The sequence below is a fragment of the Haliaeetus leucocephalus genome, unplaced genomic scaffold (genome assembly GCF_000737465.1).
Source record: "Haliaeetus leucocephalus isolate CR32 unplaced genomic scaffold, Haliaeetus_leucocephalus-4.0 Scaffold0, whole genome shotgun sequence".
NCBI lineage: Eukaryota > Metazoa > Chordata > Aves > Accipitriformes > Accipitridae > Haliaeetus > Haliaeetus leucocephalus.
In genome coordinates, this window is record NW_010972436.1 from 24768534 (window position 1) to 24790792 (window position 22259).

Consider the following 22259-nt stretch of genomic DNA (forward strand, 5'->3'; position numbering starts at 1 on the left):
TGCCAAGGACAAACTACAGTTCTCAGCTATGAACTGAATGGTTTCCAGCTTCCAGGCTGGTACCAAAAGCAGCCTGGGTGCTGCAAGGACTCTGGGCAGTTTTCACAAGGAACTTAACTGTTTCTCCAGGGTACTGTTGGAGACACAGTAGAAGAACGTCCTCCGAAGCCTCACTCTGCCTGTGGATCTCTGTGGAAATGAGGAAGATAAAATATTCCAGTAGCAAAACTTTTTATTGCACAATGATCGGTAGTTTTAAAGCCTTAAAACATGAAATATGAGGATAAGAAAGTTCACTAGAAAGAGTTCTGACTGAACACCTGCCACATAAACCATCTGCTCCAGTTTGTAAAGAGGCAGAAATTTAGCTCTAACAGCTGTAAGCACCAGTGCAAAGCAAGAGGCACTGGAAAAGCAGCCACACCTCCTCCAAACAGAAAGGCCATGCCATTTTGGTTAATTAATATTAGTTAGACAGCCCCTTTCAACCACAGGACTTTACAGAGTTGAGAGTGATACACTGTCTGTGGGGGTCAGAGCCTCAGCACTGAAGGGAAACCACTCCTGGAGAGCAACAGGCAAACTGCATAGGAGCTCACAGCACCAGCCTAAGCACCAAAGGGAAAATACCAGACCCGATCACCACAATTGGTGCTAATACACAACCTCCAAATACACACGTCCAGCTCATGACCTTGGAAAGAATGAAGAGGCAGATCCCTACTTTCTTTGTTGTGGCCAGACTTCTATCATTGGCTTGGCTCAAGGAGATCAACCGTTATCCTGGCATCTTTGGCAGTGAAAGCTCGCACTGAGCGCTTTTCCAGCACGCACCTGGACAGCCTTCATCATACATCTTTCTTGTGAGAAAAGTAAAAATCTATCCCTCTGTCCTTGTGCTGCATTGGTGTGTGTGCAGGTCCTCTCCTGCCCCTGGGATGGGGACTTCTTCCCTGCTGCAAATGAAAGATGAACAGTGAGGTATTTGCCGATGCTGCAGAGTGAATCTGATCCCAAAGCAGCCTTGACATTGCAGAAAAATGTGCACGTGGCACTTCTACCCCCAAGTTCACTAAAAAGGCGGGGAGGCCTGACAGACATGGCTCTAGGCTTGGACTTAGGAAGCTAGGGTTTCTAGTAAGGTGTGGGCTTGCATTTTCAAAGGTATTTTGATACTCAGTTTTTAGGGACTAGGAGGGGAGGTTCTTCTCCAGGCCTCAGTAACACTGGGCCAACAGTCCCTCCCAGCAGTATTTTAATTTCACAAGCACGGTGTGGCAGTGCAGGTCCACAGAGCCCCAGGTGAGCTGGAAAGTTGATCAAAGTGGAACTCCTGCCTGATGGAGGAGCTTTTGGGTTCAAGTTTCATCACTGCCTCAAACCAGTGTCTCACCGAGGGGCTCCTTCAGAGTCCTTTCTCTGATCTCAGAGTCCTTTCTCTGATCTCAAGAAGGGTAATAATCCAGGCTCTTCAACAGCATGGCCGGAAGTGGAAGGCTTTGCTTCTGCAAAACTTTTCACTCATGCAAAGGAATCTGGCCAGAGATATTTGGTACTGCACCCTGGGATTAAAACCCAAAATGGAGACATGCTTCATTCTTCATTAAACATAGTATGACAACTAAATTTGAGCCTCCACAAAGTAGCATTCAGGAGGAGGCAGGGAGGATGCATGGGGGAAGATGAAATGCTGAAAACCCCTTGAAATACACAACCATTGGTTACATCCATTTCCTTCTTCCCTTCCAGCTCCAGCGTCACTGACCCCACCCAGACGTACAGAGCACTTCCCTTCCATACACATCTCCTCCAAGAACAGCAGCCCAGTCAGCAGATGCAAGTCTTGACATGTCGCAGGATCCACATCTTAATCTGTTGCCATTCTAAAGGGCAGATACACCCAAAAAGCAAAGTGCAAGGGCCAGTCCCCATATTTACGGGTCTTGCTGACTCCAGTTTGGATGCACTCAAGCATGGTAGGAGTTCCACCTCATGAACAGAGTGGAAACTGAGCATCAACCTGGGCTCCCTTCTGTCCATCTGCGTTGGGGGTGGTTAGGCCAGCGGAGGCCTTCAGAGATACCCCATCCTTCCACTCATATCTGGCACTATGTATATCCAGGAGGAAAAAACCTGAGTAAGAAGAGCTACCTATGAAACATGCATGGGTTCATCCTTCAGCCCTAAAGCCAACTGGCCTGGCACAGTTTGTGTCCGTATGATGTAGGGTGGCTTTGTCAAGACTGTATTTTGTGACAGTCCTTAGCGCGTGGTACCGTCAAATTGTGCTTGGACAAGGTTCTGGAAGGTGCTTGTTGGCCCTGGAAAAATAGTGCTGGGGAACACACTAACAATGTAACTGTCTGGATGACAGGAGGTGGGTACTTGGGCTTGTGCCTCAGACCTATTTAGTTCCCTAGGACAGACACAGCTAAATAAGCCTGGCTGCACAGTCCCTGTGCAGGGCTGGATCACCCTCTGCTGTGACGTAACGTGACTTTGCATTAAAGCAATTTTTTCCCTTTGCACCTGAGAAAGAAGAGCAGAATTCACAGTCAGTCCTGGAGCCCTCCCACTCCATCCAAACCCTCCCAGTACTCACAGGCCTCTGGTTGATGTGTGGGCTCCACTCTGGGGCTGTCACAACTGGCTGTGGGTAGGTCTCACCTAGAGTTACTCCTGCCTGGGAGAGAGCAGCACTGTTCAGTGCCCAAGGGGTGTGGATATCTGCTCCCTTTATGCCCTGTAGTTCTGGGACCCACAGCCGGACATAATCCCCCTGCAAACAGAACCAACAGGAGACAGTTCTATTCAGTAACAATCTGTAAGTGCTTCCCAGCAAGGGTCTTTCTTAACATGAAAGAAAGAAGCCTGATTTCCAGGTAAAGAAGCTGGTGTACTACAGCATCAGTTACCTCTATCCATTCTTAGCCACTCCTGCTAAACCCTCTACCCAGAATTAGTGCCCAAACGCAGAGACCTGGGTGCTGGAGCTCTTCTCCCAGGCTCACGCTGCAGGCAGAGGAGGGAGAGAGAGGTGCTTTTTCGGTACAGTTCACCTGCCCTGTTTAGGACATAGTGTCACTCACAAGAAGTCCTTTTTTCTTTCCAGTGACTGAAGGAAACTAGCATGACTAGCTCAGCTGCACACTCTTGTGCTTGGCAAGATGAACCCCCCTTGCCCCTCAGTCTCTCCCATTAACTTTACTGCTGTGTCCCCTGCTAGGACTAGTTTCTGATTCCTTGCAAAGTCCTGCCAGCTACAGTGCCGGAAGCCAACAGTGTAGCTTGCCGTGAAGATAAGGAACAGGGTGGAAACAAGTAATCTGGTATGTGAACACTGGTTAAGCAGATGGAAAAGGCGATTTATCTGCTCCCACCACTTACAGAGGCTAGCCAGAGGAGTCACAGGTTTAATCTACTCTCCAGGACCTCCCAAGGTGCCATGTGAGCAGCAGCATCTCTCTTGTCACTTCTGAGTCCTCCAAGAAGCTGCTCTGTGCTCAGGGAAATGGCTGTGTCAGATATGGGTGGGATGTGGCTGTTACCCGGAAGAAATGGTGATGAAACACTAAACATACAGACCAACGTCAAGGCAGGGAGGGCGTACAGAGGCCTCTTTGGGGACAGCAGCAGATTGTAAACGTAAGATCTTCCTGTACAACAGTGAGGAGCGTGCCTGACTGTTGGCAAGGAGATCACAGAACTATTTTTGCAGCAGTATCCACACAGCAGATTGATGTCCTCTGTTCCCTGAAACTATCACATAGGCTTTGCTGCAGTATTCATTGTAGGGCAGCCAAACAAGACTTACATTGCCGTCGTAATCCAGGCCTTGTTTAATCATGTTAAACTTCCTGTTCTCCCGTGGGTCATTGCCAATACCAGCGCTGTATAACCAGTTGCCATAATTGCTACAAACGTCATAATCCACCTTTAGAACAGAGGAAGAAAACAATAAGGAGAGCTGGGCCACCCCTTAATGAATCTTCTCTCCCCATCCACCCTTTATCTCAAGGGGACAATTCCTTGCATGGGAATCAGTCTGGCCACACTGGGGTAGTCAGAGCTCTCCCATGTAGGTACAGCCGTCCGGCTCAGAAGAGGACCATGCTGCATGGCTGTTTCATACAGCTGGGATCAGCTTACCAGGCTACTTCACTTCGTGGTCTGTAGGTCAATAAAACAGGTAAAAGTCCAATCAAATTCCCTCTCTTTCTCAATTGCCTTTTTTTTTAAAAAATTCTCTTTCTGCCATCATCTGGCAGACTTCATGACAACTAGCCCTAGCTTTTGAGTGCTCATATTCCAAGAAACAGTAGCCCAGTACATTTCAAATAGGAGAGAAAATTCTTCCTGACCAGTTACCCAGAGAACACAGACTAACAAAATCATCTCTCCAGATCCTGTTAGGCAGACTGGAGAAAAGACTAACTCAGACTGTATGGAGTGACCACACAGCATGTATGAAGATGCAATCAATACAAACACTGCAGTTTTTTCCCTGCTATACTCAACCTTCATCAGGGAATAAGCCTCAAGTCACAGGGACTTGGCAGAGAGAGGTGCTTTACTAGGGGAAACACTAGAGCTCTCATGACATACTTAGTAGGCTGCACATCGTCAAGTTATTCTACATCTGAACAAATACAAAGCTCTCAAGGATGCTTATGTAAAATGGAGCAAGGCTCCTGAAATGGGCACAAAAGAGAGCAGAACATGGTCCAGTCTGAGTGCTCTTCAGCTGGGCAGGGTGGCTCAAATCCAATATCAGAAGCTTTCCAGTTGTAGGACAATTCAAACATGGCTCAGGAGGGGAGTGGCAGTGATAGCAAAAAGGGCGTAGGATCTTTGAGCATTCCTAGGAGGGCTGTCCACATTGCGAAAGTGTAGCGCTGGCAGCTGCGGCAGAGTTTGCAAAGACACGTCACTGAGCAGGTTGAGTGCTGTTCTCTTCTCCCTTTACTGGAGCCACAGCAAAAACCAGTCCACACAGTGATGTTTCCAAAATCTCAGCCACTCCTTAAAGCGAGGTGCTCAATGCACCCAGATGGCAGAAGGCACAAGGGAATAGGCTCTGCCAAGTTCCCTCACCCCTTCTCTGCAAAGCCAGCCGAGAGCTGGGGTCAGGGTGATCAATAGCGAACTATGCTCAGTGTGCACCAGGCTTCCCCTTCCCGGCAGCACTTCCTCCAGTCAGTGAGATAAGGAGGGGAAGAAAGATGCCATCGGAGGCCTGATTGTGCAATTAACATGCAGGAAAGCGTGTGTGGGAGGTGAGGGCAAATCCAAGGGGGACTGGAGGAGGCAGGCTCATTTCCCCCTCAGCCTTGCCCCTTCCTGGCATTCTGTTTCTTTCTCTCCCTGTCCTTGGGGCCTGACCCTGTGAATGAAATCATAGCCGAGATATTCTCTGTTCAGGACACCAGAAGTCTCTGACCTTTCCCCTAGCTTCAGCGAGTTGCGGAGAGCTTCCCTTAGTCTCCCTGCCCATCTGGTGTGGATGACAAACACCCTCTTCTTCACAGACATGTGCAAACACTCGGTGGGCCTTTGCTGGAAGTATCAGAGATGAAATATGCGTTGCTTTCCCTTTTTAGAGGCAAGCGAGACCAGTTTCTCCTCTACCATTCTATAGCCATATCTCCCCCATCAAACTGATGTCTCCTGCATGTTACTCTGGGGATGCCACCAGGTTAAAGTAACAGAGCTGTCTAGCAATGTATTAGTGTGACATAAGCTGAAAGGAAGGGACAGGACACCAGGATCAGCCTGTGCCACACTAGCCTACAGTGGCAGTCAGTATCTGGGGCTTCCCAAGATGACAGGGCTAGTGCAGAGTGCTAAATCCTGCTTCCAGCAAGGCTGGTAACATTCATGCCCATGTGAATAAAGGTAAGTAACCCAGGGAGCATCTTTCTAGTAGTGTGAGACCTTCCAGGTCTTCCTCACGTGGGGAATAGGACCTGGAATCTTCCGTGGCCCTCTGTGTCTGACTGCAAAGTGAACCAAGCTCCTATCTGAGGTAGGCAAGGCTGCCCCCCCATCAGAGCAAAGCCTCGATTCCTGACTCCCAACTCTTAATCCACGGGTGACTTTGAGTACGAGCCTTGCCTGTACATGAAGCAAGCTGCCCTCTCTGTGAAATGAAGTAACCTTTGTAACTGCTCTGAAAGCCATAGCTGATAGATGCCATCAAAAGCCAGATACTACAAAACATTCAAAACGGTCCTAGAGGCTCACTCTGCAGGACAGGCAGGCACAGATGTGTTTGTGCATTTGCGTGCGCTGTACCATTCTTCTGGAGGGCCATTGTGTGACATACTCAGGCTACAGGAGTTAGATCATCCATACTGAAAGGCAGCCCCTGGTTGGCAAGTCACTGCTACGAAGCTTAGGGCACGTAGGGTATCAGCTATCTTTTACAACCCACTGAAACTGCAAAAGAAATGCACTCAAGGTAAGATTTTCCATCCTAATTCCAGCTAGGATATGGAGGATAAGGCCACCGCTTTTCTGATACAAGTTCTCTGGTGCCATTTGCTGGGGGCTCTCACTCTTATCTGGAAAAGCATCACTGCATGGAGCTACCAACAGCACTTTCTGGAGGATCTGCAGAAGTCCTGCACTGTGTTACTGTGCAGGCCCACCACTGCTCACAGCAATGGTGTGAGATGCAGCAATGGGAAAAGCACCCAGATCTTCCTGTAGATCTCTGCAGCCAAAGCCATGTCACACCCCAGCTCCAAGGAAGCTAAAAAAAAAATTACATTCACAAAAAAGGCTTTTTTAATTGCAGATAATGGTGAGGTGACTGGGTTTTCTCTGTACCTCCAGCCATCCTGGTGAGTAGAAAGTTTCCTGATTACCAGTAGCCTCTTACCCACCCACAGATTAAGATCTTTAATGTGAGGCTGGTATTAGTATTTGGTCTTTTTCAGTCTGTACCATTCAGTCTGGTGAAGCACAAATGCAGGTTCACCTCCTCAGCCTCAGTTTTCAGCACTCAGCATGGTGCTACTGACAGTCCCTCCATCAGTATTGCCAGAGATAATGGCAACCGAGCAAAGATGCACAGGGCTGAACTGGGGACTGCCAGCCTGTTCAGACCCTCCTGGAAGAAGCTATGGGGACTGAGGATGGAGAAGCAACCCAGCTATTTAACTGAGCTTGCATGGCTGCTGATTGGCATATGAGAAACAAATGGGTGCTCCAGTTGTCAGGAGTCCTGTGACTTACCAGAATGAAGAAGGATGCCTCCAGCCAGGGTGGAGCTCTCTGGAAGCTGATCCAGCTATTGTCCATACTCGCCTGTTCTTGACTAGATGACTTCCCTGTCCACAGCAATCAATGCAAAGATGCTGTGCCAATGCTGGCTTCGGTGGCCAGAACACATTTCTTTTTATGTTCTATTTCTGGGCTGTCCTCCTCCCCAGCCTCTGGGGTGAGCAAATCAGAGCATTGTTAACATAATTTATGTTTTGAGTTTTCTCAAGTGTGACAAATCTCTGGCTAAAACCATACATGGAGGATCAAAACTTTCATTGCAAATTTCCTCGCTACATCTTGGTTGATGGCAGCTTCACTGTGGCAAAACTCCCTTTTCTTACGTGAGCTTTGGGAAGTACATACCATGCAAGCAGTATATACATGCACTTATATCAGCCTGAAAATTACTGATCATCTTCTGTATCCTTCCTTATTAGGCAGAGCTGTCCTCCTGTCTTTCACTCAGGGCAGGGAGCACAAAGAACTCCAGATACACAAAGGGTTCAGTCTTACCAGCAGGTATGCAAACCATTCTGCCCCCATCCTCCAGTCCAGACCCAGGTCCTTAGTGAGAAAGCTGGCGACGTTCTGCCGCCCTCTGTTAGACATGAAGCCTGTTGCAGCCAGCTCTCGCATGTTGGCATCAACAAAAGGAACCCCCGTTTTGCCTTCTGCAGAGACAAAAGACAGAGCTGGGACATGATGACATTTTTGGGCACTCATAAACCAACCTGTGGTCATGCATTCACAGCCATCCAAGCAGGTAAGACATTGCCAGTGTACAGTGGCAGGGAGAGATTTCTGTGAGGTTTAGCTGGCATGCAGCCACCAAGATCCACTAGAAATTAAATGGGAAATAATACTTAAAATTAAAATGAGGGGAATTTTTGGCAAGGAAAAAAACAAGGTACAGAAAAATCTCAGACTGGAAAAACCATCAGGTGGATTGCAGGGAATTTGCAGAGCAAAATAAATATGCAGACAATAGTGAGATGGGCCAAGAACAGAAAGATTCTTGACAGGTGACTAACAGCAGAAAGGGATGTATTGGACAAGTCCCCAAGGGTTAGTACCTGAAAAGTAAAGAGCCTTGTTGATTGTTAAGGAAAAGATTTATTGTACCTGTGTGCAAATTGATACAGATGGCATTAATGTGAAGAAAGATATACAGGTGTGTATGTCATTGATTCTGATAGTTTAATCTGTTAGTTCCTCCAAGTTTTGAGATATTGTGCTTGCTATTCATGTGACAATAAAGTTATAAAAGCTAAAGAAAAGCAAGGATTTTAAAAGGCTGTGGCATAACAAAAGATGTGATTTATTCTAATGCTGTTTTAACCTTCTAACCAAAACCAATCAGAAGAACAAAATGTAGCAGGCATGGCAATCTAGCATTGATTAGAAGGGCTGGTCAGCCTCTGTGTGACTAAACAGAAGGGACCAACAGGTCATAAACACTTCCACCTGGGCAGTAAAATGTAACTGCAGCACATCTCACAAAGTGTGTACCAGCTGGACACAGCCTGGCCATTCATGATACCCTGTGGGCCTGCTCCTGTACGGCGCTCAGTCTCAAGGGAAGCCAAGTATCCTGCACTCGCACTGAACCAAGGGGTTGGGTTCTTGTTTGGTGGTAACAGCTTAAATGACAGGCCCTGATCATACTGACAGTTCCCCTATGTAAATCTGAGTTAGCATTAGGGCACATGTTAGCATACAGACACGTGGAAACCAAAAGTACACTTAGCCAAACCTGTGGTTTCTACTGACCTTTCCAACAGTCAAAGAGCTGAAGGTCCTTTTTCCAGGGGACCTCTTTATTTTGAAGCCCTATTGAGGAAAAAAATGAACGGTTAATGAAGACAAATGCTGACACAGGCAGTTATTAATAAAACAATGACAGCGAGAGGCGCCTTGGTTGACACGAGATGTTAGGATGAAGCTAGCCCTCTCAGTGGGTATTACAAACAAGCCATGTTCCTTCTGCAAAGGTTTAGAGGTGATCCATTCCTCCTTTCAGGTGTTGCCAAGGGGTGTCTCATGCACACGGAGGATGCTTAAGCCCTAACAGATTTTGATTATTTGTTTTGTTGGTGTTTGCTCTTCTGTTTTTTAATTAAAAATTACTCAGACCTCACAAGTGGTCGGAGATGTGCTCTGGCCCAAGCTAGTATTTTCTTGTTCACTTTTACTCCAGGACTATATTTATGTGAAATCTGTTTCTGTAGCAGATACTAAACCCAGAATTACCAGGCAGAAGTCCCCGGTAACACTGCTCCTGCAGTGGGGTAGGAGCAGATGAGGGAGATGAGTTTATGTTTGCAGGGGTCCAGTGGCAATTACAGTCCTCTGTACCGTGGAATGGAGGCAGCAGGGAGGACTCAGCTGTCAGCTCCAGACATACAAGGTTAGGCCCACCACTGGCATCCAGTGCCATCTGAGATGCTGTAGGGCATTCGAAACAGCCACATAGGCCTGGCAGATGTGACACAGGCTGGATGCCAGGCAGACTGCCCTAGGGCATCTAAAACAGTGCTGGATGCTGAGGTGTGGGCAGCTACATCACATGGAGAACAGCTCACCCAGCACAGGCATCAGCTGTAGGGTTTCCTGACTATATGGACTAGATATTTGTTGTTTCACTGAGAGTCCAGACCCCCATTTCACATGTAGACACCTGCACGCAAGTCACTGGGTCTGGAGCTGAATCTCATTCTGATTCCTATGTAGTACAAGGCAGAAAGAATATCTGGTTTCTTGGGATTCACGTTGCTGGGTTGATTCCTGCTCTGTCCCAAATTATCTGGTGAACTTGGGCAAGCCTGAAGCCTGGATTCTCTCCAAAGGTGGAATGTCTCCAGAAACAGCATCTTTACTCTTATTGTGCTGTTGTTTCCCACTGACACATGTTAACAATACTCCCCGTATCTAATCAGATTTGGGGCAAAAGTCTCAGTGTCTACAGTGTCTAACATCGTAGTGTTGAGGCACTTCTGTGCCAATGGGAAGTCCCCAGCAATATCGCAGGGTGGTGACACAAGTGCTCTGAGAAGAACATTTGTACAACCCAATGCTGACGGCCTCTTCTCTTTACTTTCCCTTTTGTAAGACTGTACCTTTCCTCTCCAAATATAGTGATCCATACGCACCTCTTAATGAGAAAATTCTTCTGCCATACTTCAGGGCCACAAATCGAAAGTAATCCCGCCACAGCAGTTCAAACAGGACCCTAAAACACAAAGCCATGTCTGTATTGCACTGTGGGTCAGATAAAATTACTGATTCAGGATTTTGCTTCCATAGCACCCATCATTAATGCCGTGAGGTTTATTCACAGTGCGCAACTTCACATACCTTCCCATGGTACCAGCTCTTGCCTCAAGCCTACTTATCTAGCTTGCACCTGGATGACAACAGTGAAGGCAAACTTTGCATGAATCACTTGGGAAGCTTTCCTTAACTCAAGTGCAGGAGCAGAATTTCAGGAAACCTGTTCCTCATCCATCCCTACTGGGATGTAATTCTCCAAAGAGCAGGGTGAGGACCTGATTCAGCTTCATGCTTCCACATGAGCAAGCATGTCAGCACATTCCTAAGAGTTTTGCACTGATTTAAGCAATAACCTTTATATGGGACTTGAAGGCACCCTTCAAAACTAGGTTTACATTGGTCTAGCTCATGAGATCAGGTGCTAGGCCTGCAGAAAATAGTTTTATATAAAAAATTTTATATAAAAACAGCTTCTTATAAAATGATGGCACCTCAGCCTCTGAGACCTGCTTCAGCAATCTGGCATATTGGAAATACTCTGTTCGGCTGATGTTTTTGCTTACAAGATCTTTCTGGAAAATCTGATTACAAAACAGGACACTGTCCAAATGCTAAAAACTAGTGTCATGACACTGAGGTTCAATCAGTCCCTCATGTGCAGCCACCACAACCTATACTTCACTGTACAGTTGACTACCGTCTCTAGGAGCTTGACAGCTTCTTTTTTGTAGTTATTTATCGCTTTAAAATGCTCAGATCACCATGGCACCCCAGCTGCAGGCAGGCTGGCTGACTATTAGATGGAAAAACATGAGTATGTTCATTTCTTGAAATCTTTCCTTTCTTAATTGTCTTTGAATTAAAAAAAAAGGCAGCATACATTCAACAGGCAAAAGGTCGATATTTTATCCGTCATTTGAATTTTAATGAAATTGAGTATTTTGGCCAGAATCGTTGGCAATGTTCTGCCTGTTCTTCACCAACCACTGTGCTGTTTGACATGTTGCAAATGTAACAAACTAATACAAAAAACAGTTCTACAGTTTACACAGACTTTCTGGTTTGGGTTTCTTCCTATCCAGGTCTAGTGTTAGGCCAGGCTCTAACATGAACCTCCTTCTCCATAAGAGCTTCCTACCAGGCTCTAATTCACAGTGTCTGGGCAGATTAGAGTGCATGAGAAGTTCAAGGCCAGCCCAGGGATTGATACACTGACTCAACTGTCCCCCAGACGCCTTCAGCACAACCAGCAGGCATGCAAGCAGTCAGGAGCGAGGTGACGAAGAGCATGGGTGACAAGGCAGGATGCATTAAGCCCACTTCCTAGTCCCCTCTTCCCCATTGCTATAGTGGTGTGGTCATGGCCAGGCAGCCAAGCAAGCAGGGGACCATTTGCTGGACTGTGGCCAGAGGTGGTCCTGACACCATGCGATTTTTACAAGTCGGACAGTCACTGAGACTTTTGGGTGAAACCCTGTTCATATCCTTGGCATGAGAAACCCTTTGGCCTTTATTTGTAAATCATTCTTCTTCCTTATCATCTAGCACATAATAACAATACAGAGAGGGATGGTGCTGATTTACAGAGATCAGTTTTAAAAATCATGAACCACAATTTGCCAGCAATAATAATGACAACTAGCATTAATAATTTTTACTTATAAAGAGCCTAAAGCCCCTGGATGTCAAAGGCAGACTAATAAATCCATACTGAAACAGAACTGCAATGCAACCCAGAGGAACCAGACAGAAGGCACAGGAAAAACAGACATTCATTAAAGAGAAAGTTAACAAATCACTCTCTCCTGTGCATGAGATGCCAGTTTCCTTTTCAGAGAAAACAAGCCACAGTGATCGTGCAGGGACATACCAGTATGTGCTCTGATTTGCCGTTCTCTCTTTTTCATACTTCTGGATCTGCTCATAGATGTATCGAGGTGAAATGCAGCCCAGTGCCAGCCTGAAAGCAGAAGAATGATGTCCTGAACGCAATGTGGGACTGACAGCTTGACGTCTGAGGGGAGGGAGTGGAGGGGCAGTTTTGTGTTTCGAGTTGTTGTCTGAAAACTTTGCTCAGTTTGCAGTTCTGCCACTGACTTCCCAAATGGCTTCTCAAAGTCGTGTGACTTTTTTGCAACTCTGCAATCTGAGAATCAAAATCCCTCCCCCTTTCCAAGCGTATGACTGTTACAGGAGTCTCCAACCTAATGAGATAAATCGTTTTACAGAAGTTTGACAAGTTTCACCTAGAAGACCTTGATCAGCTGGTGACTTAGCACACCAATGACAAATCCAGAAATGGATCTCAAATGTCAACCTCTGCATCAACTGTCCTAGCTGTTCAACAGCCCTCCTTTTACTATAAACCTATTTATCATATGCCCAGGGCTCCTTTCCCTGCAGTACCTTAGTGTCTCATTTGAGCAACCACAGAAGGCAAGTGACTTCCTGAAAATCTCAGGCAGGGTAAGAAAACTAGGGAATCAAACCCAGCTCTGGCATTCCAACCCACTGGGCTCCTTCCATTTGTTCCAAATCAGTGCTGTGCAAGACAGAAAAGAGCTTGTAGATGCCAACCCCATCACAAAGGGTGATAAAGAACAACTTTTACCTTGATTTTCCTAGAAATGTATTTTACTGCAATTTCCCACTAGGGCTTGTGGAAACATTTGATGTTCTAATGAATTCTGGAAAACAGGAAGAAAGGGCCTGAAGAGTTTTTCCTTAATTGTTGACCAGCTCTAACACTTAGAAGTGGCCAGTATGAGATGTGAATGCCTGGCTGCAATCTGACCCGTTCTGATTTTCATTATCTGACAGAGGAACACTTTGGGGCAGGCAGATCAGGACTGTCTGCTCTGGGCTAATGGCCAGCTTGGAAAAAACAGAGTGGAGGCCGCAAGTAAGTAACTGCAGTGCCAGTGGTCCTGGGATCCCAAAGTGCCACCAGGTGGAGCCATACACTGCAACCATTACAGCACAAAGCCAGTTGAAAATAAGATATCCTGACCTGTAACAGCCTCAGCAAATTGTTTCTCATTGCAGTTATGTCGGGAAAACACTCCAGATGTTCTCAGCATTAGGCTGAACTGGGTTCTGCTGCTGCAGTTTCAGTCTGGAATTAACACTCCCCCTTCCAGCACCAGAGACTAAAACCCCTAATTAGAATTATTATATTTACCCAAACAAGAGATCCTTTTGCAATAGGAATAATCAGAAGTGTCTCTTCACCCCACAGAAAAATGGAATGGCCGTGAGGTGAGGCAACTTGTCCCACAGTATTCAGCAAACCAGGACTGGATCGAGTTCTGCTTACAGCCCTATCAACACGCTGAAGCTACCCTTCTTCCTTGGCTGCTCTCAACCACCCCAGATAAACAAAACAGCACAAAGCCAAAGCCAAGTTGTGTGTCTGTCCAGTGCCCTGTCCACATCGCTGCTCCCAGCACACTGGGCTCTTGGCACAGTACTGCTACACTTCAGGAATTCCTAATTGCAGGAATGTTCCCAGGGAACTGCTGCCTGGAAGCGCAATAAAGAGCAGCTCTCTGAAGCTGCCCTACCCCAAGAAAAGGGCAAGGGAATCACACCTAGGCCCCTACCCATGCCCAGTGAGCACTCAGCAGACACATAACATCAGTTCGGAATAGGAGCAGAGAAGGAGCTTCCAGCCTCACAACAAAATTCTTTACCATGGTGCAAATTTAGTTGAGTAATCCATTCCCACCAGTCCATTCCGAGTCTCCTTGTAAGATGCAACCAGGTTCTGTGTGAGCAAAAGAACAAAAGGTTTTAATACTTTATGTGCAACATGCTAAATATGTTTTCTTTCATACTGGAGCCAGGGCAATCTGGCAGGGCTGGGATCCCTCTCATGGCTGCCTGCAAGGACTACAGAGCTGCCAAATTACTGCCTCCAGTGCACAGGAATTAATCAGGCCAGCAGTTTTCATTATAGCTCTGGGATGCGTGTCACAAGCTATGCTCCCCGCTTCAGCCTGTAGCACATTCCTTTCTACAAGCACTATGAACCTGGCTGTGCTTCTCTCTGCCCATACCCTCCTGACTCCGGGTCAATAATCCACTTAAAAGCTCCAGTAGCACTGGTGACCGGTTCTCTTGCCCATGTGGCTGCTTGTTTGGGTTTGAAAACCACAGTATCTGACAGCACCCAACACTAGCTGCAGGAATCCTGATCGCTGTTATTTCTGGGCCACCCATATTTACAGCAGGGTGCAGACCTTCCATTTTCTGAGCACTCTGCTGACAATGCAGAGGACATAGGGAAGCCTGATCTCTCCTTGATTCCCTTCACTGCACAGGTTACAACTGCTAAAGGGCTGTTCTAGCTCACCAAGACAGTATTTGTGTAACAAAAAAGAAGGAACAGGTTTTCCAGCAGATTGTATTACTGTTTGATCGTATGCTTGCACTGGTTTTGGTGGGGATAGAGTTAATTTTCTTCAGAGTAGCTTGTGTGGTGCTATGTTTTGAATTTGTGATGAAAACAGTGTTGATAACACAGGGATGTTTTTGTTATTGCTGAGCAGTGCTTACACAGAGTCAAGGCCTTTTCTGCTTCTCACCCCACCCCGCCAGCAAGCAGGCTGGGGGGGGGCACAAGGAGTTGGGAGGTGACACAGCTGGGACAGCTGACCCCAACTGACCCGAGGGATATCCCAGACCATATGATGTCCCGCTCAGCAGTAAAAGGTGGGAAAGATGGAGGAAGCGGGGGGGAATGTTCGGAGTGAGTGCGTTTGTCTTCCCAAGTAACTTAGGTGTGATGGAGCCCTGGAGATAGCTGAACACCTGCCTGCTGATGGGAAGTAGTGAGTAAGTCCTTATTTTGCTTTGCTTGTGCATGCAGCTTTTGCTTTGCTTGTACATGCAGCTTTTGCTTTACCTATTAAACTGTCTTTATCTCAACCCACGAGTTATCTCACTTTTACCTCTCTGATTCTCTCCCCCATCTCACTGGTGGGGAGTGAGGGAGTGGCTGCGTGGAGCTGAGCTGCCTAGTGGGGTTAAACCATGACAATGCTCGCCCAACAGCAAGGGAATGCAGGAACTTCTGTAGCACAGCTGAAGGAATCCCCGGGGGGGTGTCCCAGTGAGTGCACTGGGCACAGCGCACTTCTTAATACATCTCAGCTGGAGAGATGCTACCCCCTTTATCCACAAAGCTGCATAGGGTCTGATGCTGTTGGAAATCAGCACATGTGTCTTCGTCTAAATTCATGCTAGGCAAATTTAAGGCAGTTCCTCAAACTAGACCAGGAAAAAGTTTAAAAACAGTCAGGATGCACACACAAAATGCAGTCAGCAGCAGCTTCACTCCACCAAAGCGAGGAAGCAAGAAGTAGCAGTACTTACTGGCTGCAAGTTTTTAAACCGGACTACTAGGAACCTCCTACTATTTTTAACTGCAGGCAGCAGCTTGGGTCAGTTGTTCCTCACCCCACCTGCAACTGCAGCCCTTTAGGCCACTTTTCACTCCTCCAAAATGGAGGACCTACATTGCTGATGATGTGGGACAGGAGAGTAGAAAGGGCAAACTGAGGTAAAGGAGCTATAAAATTGTCCTGATTCCCAAATGTTGATGGAAAAAAAGACTCAAGAGGGATGGCCACTAAACTAGTTCGTAAGTATTTGGCTTACATTCCCAGTTCCTGGATGACTTCTTTTTTATTTAGTTTGTCTCTCTGAAAAACTGAAATAATGCTAATTCCCTCCTTCGTAAAGTGTTATACAGGAGCTAAGGAAACATTATTAGGAAGTGAAATTGCAGCCTCACCCACTTGCACAGCCATATGTACAAGTGGGAGGATGTAGACAAGGAAATATAAGAGTTACCGTGTCCCAAAAATAATACTGCAGTCTCATTAAAGCCTGTGTCTCTCCTCCACTGCAGGGGAAGGCTGTTCGTGGATCAGTCACAGGATCTGCCACAGAAAACACCATCACCTTGTTACTCCCTTGGAAAGCATCTCAAAGGTAGGGAGCTTAAAATCTAGGGATGTTTAGCAGTAGGACTGTCTGCTTTGGGGACATAAAAGATTTGTGCCCTGGTCTTCCTTTAAAACAAGGGCCACATCAGACATATTAAAAATTACTGACTAAGAGGATGTTTTCGACCCAGCTGCAGGGCAGCTCCTCCATGCAGGGAATGTACCTTCATTTGCTGTATGAGTGAAGGGAGGCTTAGTTACAGTTTGAAGGGCAACCACCGCCTTTAGGAGGGGTCCATGTTTTGATTGTCAGTAAGAAACATCTCTAAGTAGGATTTCATGGGAGCAACTGCCAAATTAAGTTTTGTTACCCTTCTGTCCCAAATCCTCCATTGTAGGAATACACCCTTCTTCCACCCCTGGAGCCAGAGGCTTTAGCTGATCTGCCATCCGCAGGGTTGGCCGGACCTTCACCTCAGATTCCACCACTTTTCGGAAATGAGTGTAGACATCAGGCAACCTGTGCAGATTACAGCGCAGTCAGATCTCCACAGGATGGCTACCCTGGCCCCTCCACACAGCACCACACAGCAGCTTCCACAGATGGAGGGTTAGCTTTCCAGGCTGCACTCTCCAGAGGCAGAGTGCGTATTTGTGATGCATGTTTGTATACTGCCTGGCATAATAGAGGTAGATGTCCCTGGAGCTAGCAGCAAACAGGAGTTCAGTCCTTCACCCAATTTCTTTCTGTTTCTGATGCAAATGGTGCCTTTTCAATTTAAGATGTGTCCTGATGGGGCAACCCATGAGGTTCAGATTTATCTCACCTAACTTCTGATTACCCACAAGGCTGACCTCAATGTAAAAATTTGGAACCTCCTGCTGCCTTTTCAGTCAATGGAGAGAAACAGGCATTTTTATGGCCTGACTCTTCGGCCCCATTTTATACATTTTCTATAGGATACCGTGAATCACTCAACTCCATCCACTACACCTAAAGTGACTATTGAGGGAGCTATGAAGAGCCCACACGCAAAGGGCTACTGTCATAGGCAGCTGCATTTAGACAGATGGGGTAATGGAGCAATCCAGCCCAATGTCACAAGGACTCCAGGCACTGCAGACTGAGTATCCAAACTGTGCTGGTGGAAGGGCAAAGAGAAATCAGTCCCTCAAGTCAATGGTCAGACAAACCCCTTGGATTTATGCATACTGAAGTGTAAATCCTACTAGTAGAAAGGGATGAATGTGCCCCTTCCCCTTGATGTGTATGAGCATGACAGCACTGTTCCATAAATGCAGATGGACTAATAGGTCCCTTCCCTGTGGGATTAGATGACTAAGACCCCTCCTGGTGTGAGAAACAAATGAGACAGTGGAGGAGTGAGTGACCCCATGGAGCAGCCCACCTGGCAATAGGCCTGAAGGGAAGGTCATCCCGATGATACAGCGTGGATGCCCAGAATGTGTGAATCTTCACCCCGTGCTGACTACACACCTGGCACAGCTGCTTCTCCACATCCAGCTCCTCCTGCGTGGCCTAGGGAGAACAAAAGGCAGTGAGGCCATGCCTGCACAGCCTCAGCTCCCACATGTGCACTGACCCTGGTCCCCGGTCTTGCCTTCCTCCCTCATCTCAGTTAGCTTCATCTCTTTAGAGAGAGGTGCACACAGACAATCTCTGAGTATTTCCCTTTGCCAAACCCAACAAATGTTTTCACTCTCAATTAGTAGTGCCAATGCCAGAATAAGGAACCCCTTGATGTAGGATGTTGCAGATCTTTTAAGTTTGCATGGACTGGAAGGGTGACTGGACAAATATATTTAAAAGAAATCCACTGAGGGTTATTGAGTATCAGGATAGCATTCCTGTTTCAAGAAGTCCTTGAGCCACAGATTCTTGGAAGCTGGGAAAGTATTCAGGGGAAGTATCTTTACAGATTTGTCCCGCTCCTGTGGTCTCCTCTGGGTCAATAACCAATCTGTTACTGGTCGCTGTCAGGAAAAAGGTTCTGGAGTTAGAAGAAGCCTTTTGTCTGACCCTCTGTGGCTGCTTTTAGTGCTGCATGGAACAAGACACTATGAGATGTGTAGGTTGTCATTACAAGGGTCTTAGGCCTGACAGCAGGAACACCTGAAGTGCAGGTCACAGAGTGATCCTGCATTAGACAGCTCTAAGAAACAGACTTGGCTAATACTGAGTGCATCTATATACATACATACGTATGTGTGTGTACACAAAGCCCCCAGACCCAGTGGTTTGGATCCAGAGCCCTCCACTGAATTCAGCAGGCTCTGGATCAAACCACTTAGTCAGCTCAGTGAAAACATGTCAGTGACACACCAAGCCCATGAGCAGTCTAAGACTGGACTCATCTTTCATTCTTCAACACACTGGTGGGCAACTGCCTAAATATGGGTGCTGTCAACTCACTGTGGGCTTTTTCTACACTCGATACAATATGCCCCCTGACAGCTAGCTCCCTGTGCAAGAAAGGTGCCAGGAAGAGGCAGCTTGATGCAAACAGAAGGAGAAATGGACTCAGCTGACCTAAAAATGCCAGTTGCTGGAAACTCCTCTTCCTCAAGACACAGCACTTTCAAGTGATCAATGACAAATAGCTGCTGTCATCCAGCAAGGACTCCCACCCAGACACCTACACCATCCCCATCCCAGGAGCTAGCCAGTTTCCCCAAGGCTAACTATACCATGGACAAGAAAGGCTCTGAACACACAGGATCTGCATGACTATTTGGTTGTGGAAGAAACCGCCACAACTGTCCTGGTTTCAGCTGGGATAGAGTTAACTGTCTTCCTAGTAGCTGGTACAGGGCTATGTTTTGAGTTCAGTATGTGAAGAATGTTGATAACACTGATGTTTTCAGTTGTTGCTCAGTAGTGTTTAGACTAGAGTCAAGGATTTTTCAGCTTCTCATGCCCAGCCAGGGCACCTGACCCAAACTGGCCAACGGTGTATTCCATACCATGTGACGTCCCATCTAGTTTAGGAACTGGGAAGTGGGGGCAGGGATTCACCGCTCGGGGACTGGCTGGGTGTCGGTCGGCAGGTGGTGAGCAATTGCCCTGCGCATCATTTGTACATTTCAATCCTTTTATTACTACTATTGTCATGTTATTAGTGTTATCATTATCATTATTAGTTTTTTCTTTTCTGTTCTATTAAATCGTTCTTATCTCAACCCAGGAGTTTTACTTCTTTTCCTGATTTTCTCCCCCATCCCACTGGATGGGGGGGGAGGGAGTGAGCGGCTGCGTGGTGCTTAGTTGCTGGCTGGGGTTAAACCACGACAACAACCTAATTTTATCTTTTAACAATGTCACTCAAATATTTCCCTTACCTCTTCATGGAAAGCCACAGCACTGACAGAGCCCAACTGCGTAATCAGATCACAAACCACATCTTCTGGCTTCCCCTTCCTCACAACCAGGGTACTGCAAACACAAAATATTGACCTGAATTAGGCTTGATGTTATTGTTATTTATGTGTACAGGAGGCCCAAGTCCTGGCCCAGCCACCCATGTACTAGTTCTCTACAGAGCACAGAGAGCATACGGAGGCAGACAGACATGATTTGACTAGCCTACATTTTTTAGGACCCACTGAACACAGTTTGTAAGCCTCTGGGGCTGAGTTTGTGTCAAACACATTTCTACCACCTTGGATGCCTTAGAAAGGATGACTGGGCAGAAAGCCAGGCTGTTACCTAAAAGTAAAACTGTCAGATCTGTTCATCCTCACACACTAAGGCTGAGATGCAAGAACTTGTTCCTCTTTCAGTCCCCTTCACAGGTAGTGGTGGCCTGTGGACAGACCCCTCTCCACTTTCATGTGGGAGTATTCAAAGAAATTCTTTCCTCTGAACATTCTGTGTTTGTAACAGAGTCAACAGAACTTCCCTCCCACCTTGCAACCTCACCAACTGCCCAGCTGTGTACCCAGGGCATCAGACCAAAAGAGAAGCTGTGGTGAGAAAGTTCATCAGAGGTGGGTGCAGAGTTCTGTGAGGAGCCTCATACGTGACTCTGTCCCTTTTCCTGTCTCTCACACACATGCACGTGCGCATGCATGTACACACACCCCCTACTGTGTCATGTAACAGAGGCCTGTGCTGGAGAATAATTTCTTGAAGGGGTAATACAGTGTTTTTCCCAGAACAATTAAAGCATAACTGAAAAATTTCTTCAAAGGTGGGCTGGGTCTGAAGAAGGCAGAAGCAATGGGTGCTGCTGAGAGAGCAGTTCCCCTTACTTCCCACAGAAAAGCAGAGACCAAGCTGCCCACAGGGAACACCACAGATTGGACATGGAGGAGATTACTGTCTACCACTACCATGAAGGTACTTCATGGTTGCGGAAATGGAGCCTAGGTCTTAGCTTGGCTCTTCATAACCACACGTCTATCACTGCAGAAGACCAGTCTCTTATCAGCCACTGACAACAGCACAGCAGCATTCAAGCAGCTCTGAATCTTTTCACTGTGGGGTATGGCTGCAAATACCCAGTGACCAGTTCCTTCAGTCTCCTGTAACATTCACCATCTGCGTGGTCCACACTGCACTGCAAACCCAGAGCCATTCCTCTTGCTTCTACTACCACTGTTCTGCTGCTCTCAGAGAAAACAGGCTGGCTGACACACCTTCTGCTAAGCAAAGTCAGATGTTATCTGGTAATAGGATTCTTCAGCATGTAGACCTTCAGGCCCTGGTCTACCCCAGTTATGGTTTCTAAAGGCATAGTGAAAGAGGAATCCCTGAAGACTCCCTTCCCACAGTGTAGCCTACCAAAGAGATTGGGTTTAGCAGGACAGGGCATGAGCAAACTAAACTCTCCAGTCTCACAAGCCAGGATCCATGATGGTCTGTCTCAAGCCAACTCCTAGGGCAAACTCGCTAGGAACAAGGAAGGACGCATGCCACAGTAGCTAGTGTCATTGCCTAAATCTCAGAAGACTGCCGTTCATGTCGCCAGTCGTCAGGACTCTGGGCAAAGCGCTCAAGGCTGACACCCATCTGTGGTATCTGAGTTTGAGAAAGCAAAATCCCGAATGGCATGCAGCCTGCATGGCTTTTTGCTCCCTTGCAAATGCCACAGCAGGTCATCTGAACAGCGTTATGTATGGGACCTTATTGTACCTCACAGAAGGGCTGTGGCACTCTGAAGCGAGCCATCATCAGAGCCCAGAGTATATGACATGATTTGACTCACAGCACAGATATGTGTTGAGAACAACTAGGAAAATAAAATTAGACATGTTATTTGCACAGTGCTTTCTCAACTACCTTCCTTTTTTCTTGAGTGTTTCTCTTAGATCCTTCACGCTTTCCAGCAAAAACCTGAGCCGATGGGGCCCTGTCTTCGGGAAGCCATAGCAGGGGGTGCCCACGTAGTGCCGCGGGTCGAAGCAATAGAGGGGAATAACGAAATCTGCGTTACTCTGAGCCCAGTGGAGCACCTGGAAACACAGAGAGGGCCCTGGCAGCTCTCGGGGGCAGGATGCAGTGCGCACCTCTCCCCAGCCTACCCAGGAGCAGGGTTATTTCTAAAGAAATACCCGGGGGGCCGCTGGCCGAGCCCTACCTGGTTATCATGGGCGCGCAGGTCGCCGCGCAGCAGACAGATGGCCGTCCTCGCCGCCCCCGACATGGTGCCTCGACGGGGGCCGGTCCCGCCTCACCCGGCCCAGCTCTGTCCTCCCTCAGCCCGGCCCCCTCAGCCCGGCCCGGCTCTCCTCCCTCAGATCGGCGCC

At 47.3% G+C, this 22259-nt stretch overlaps 1 protein-coding gene across 1 annotated transcript; it reads right to left on the minus strand.

Annotated features, from left to right (window-relative positions):
* Window positions 1–848: 848 nt before the first annotated feature.
* On the minus strand, window positions 849–22156 carry LOC104829106 (cryptochrome DASH-like). Its single transcript, XM_010563189.1, has 14 exons — window positions 22091–22156; window positions 21793–21965; window positions 19851–19944; window positions 17900–18030; window positions 16862–17010; window positions 16396–16484; window positions 14232–14305; window positions 12410–12499; window positions 10419–10498; window positions 9040–9099; window positions 7783–7940; window positions 3815–3934; window positions 2603–2779; window positions 849–956 (listed from the first exon to the last, which is right to left on the minus strand). The coding sequence occupies exons 1-14, from the start codon at window positions 22154–22156 to the stop codon at window positions 849–851; spliced, it is 1569 nt and encodes a 522-aa protein (XP_010561491.1).
* Window positions 22157–22259: the final 103 nt, after the last annotated feature.

What these genes read in the sequence shown, in the direction of transcription:
- LOC104829106 (XM_010563189.1), bottom strand. Translation starts at nt 22,156, where the DNA reads ATGTCGGGGGCGGCGAGGACGGCCATCTGTCTGCTGCGCGGCGACCTG. An exon ending in AGTATTATTTTTGGGACACG is followed by an intron (nt 14,306 to 16,395) that starts GTAACTCTTATA and finishes TTGCTCACACAG; the next exon opens with AACCTGGTTGCATCTTACAA. An exon ending in GCCTGGATTACGACGGCAAT is followed by an intron (nt 2,780 to 3,814) that starts GTAAGTCTTGTT and finishes TTCTGTTTGCAG; the next exon opens with GGGGATTATGTCCGGCTGTG.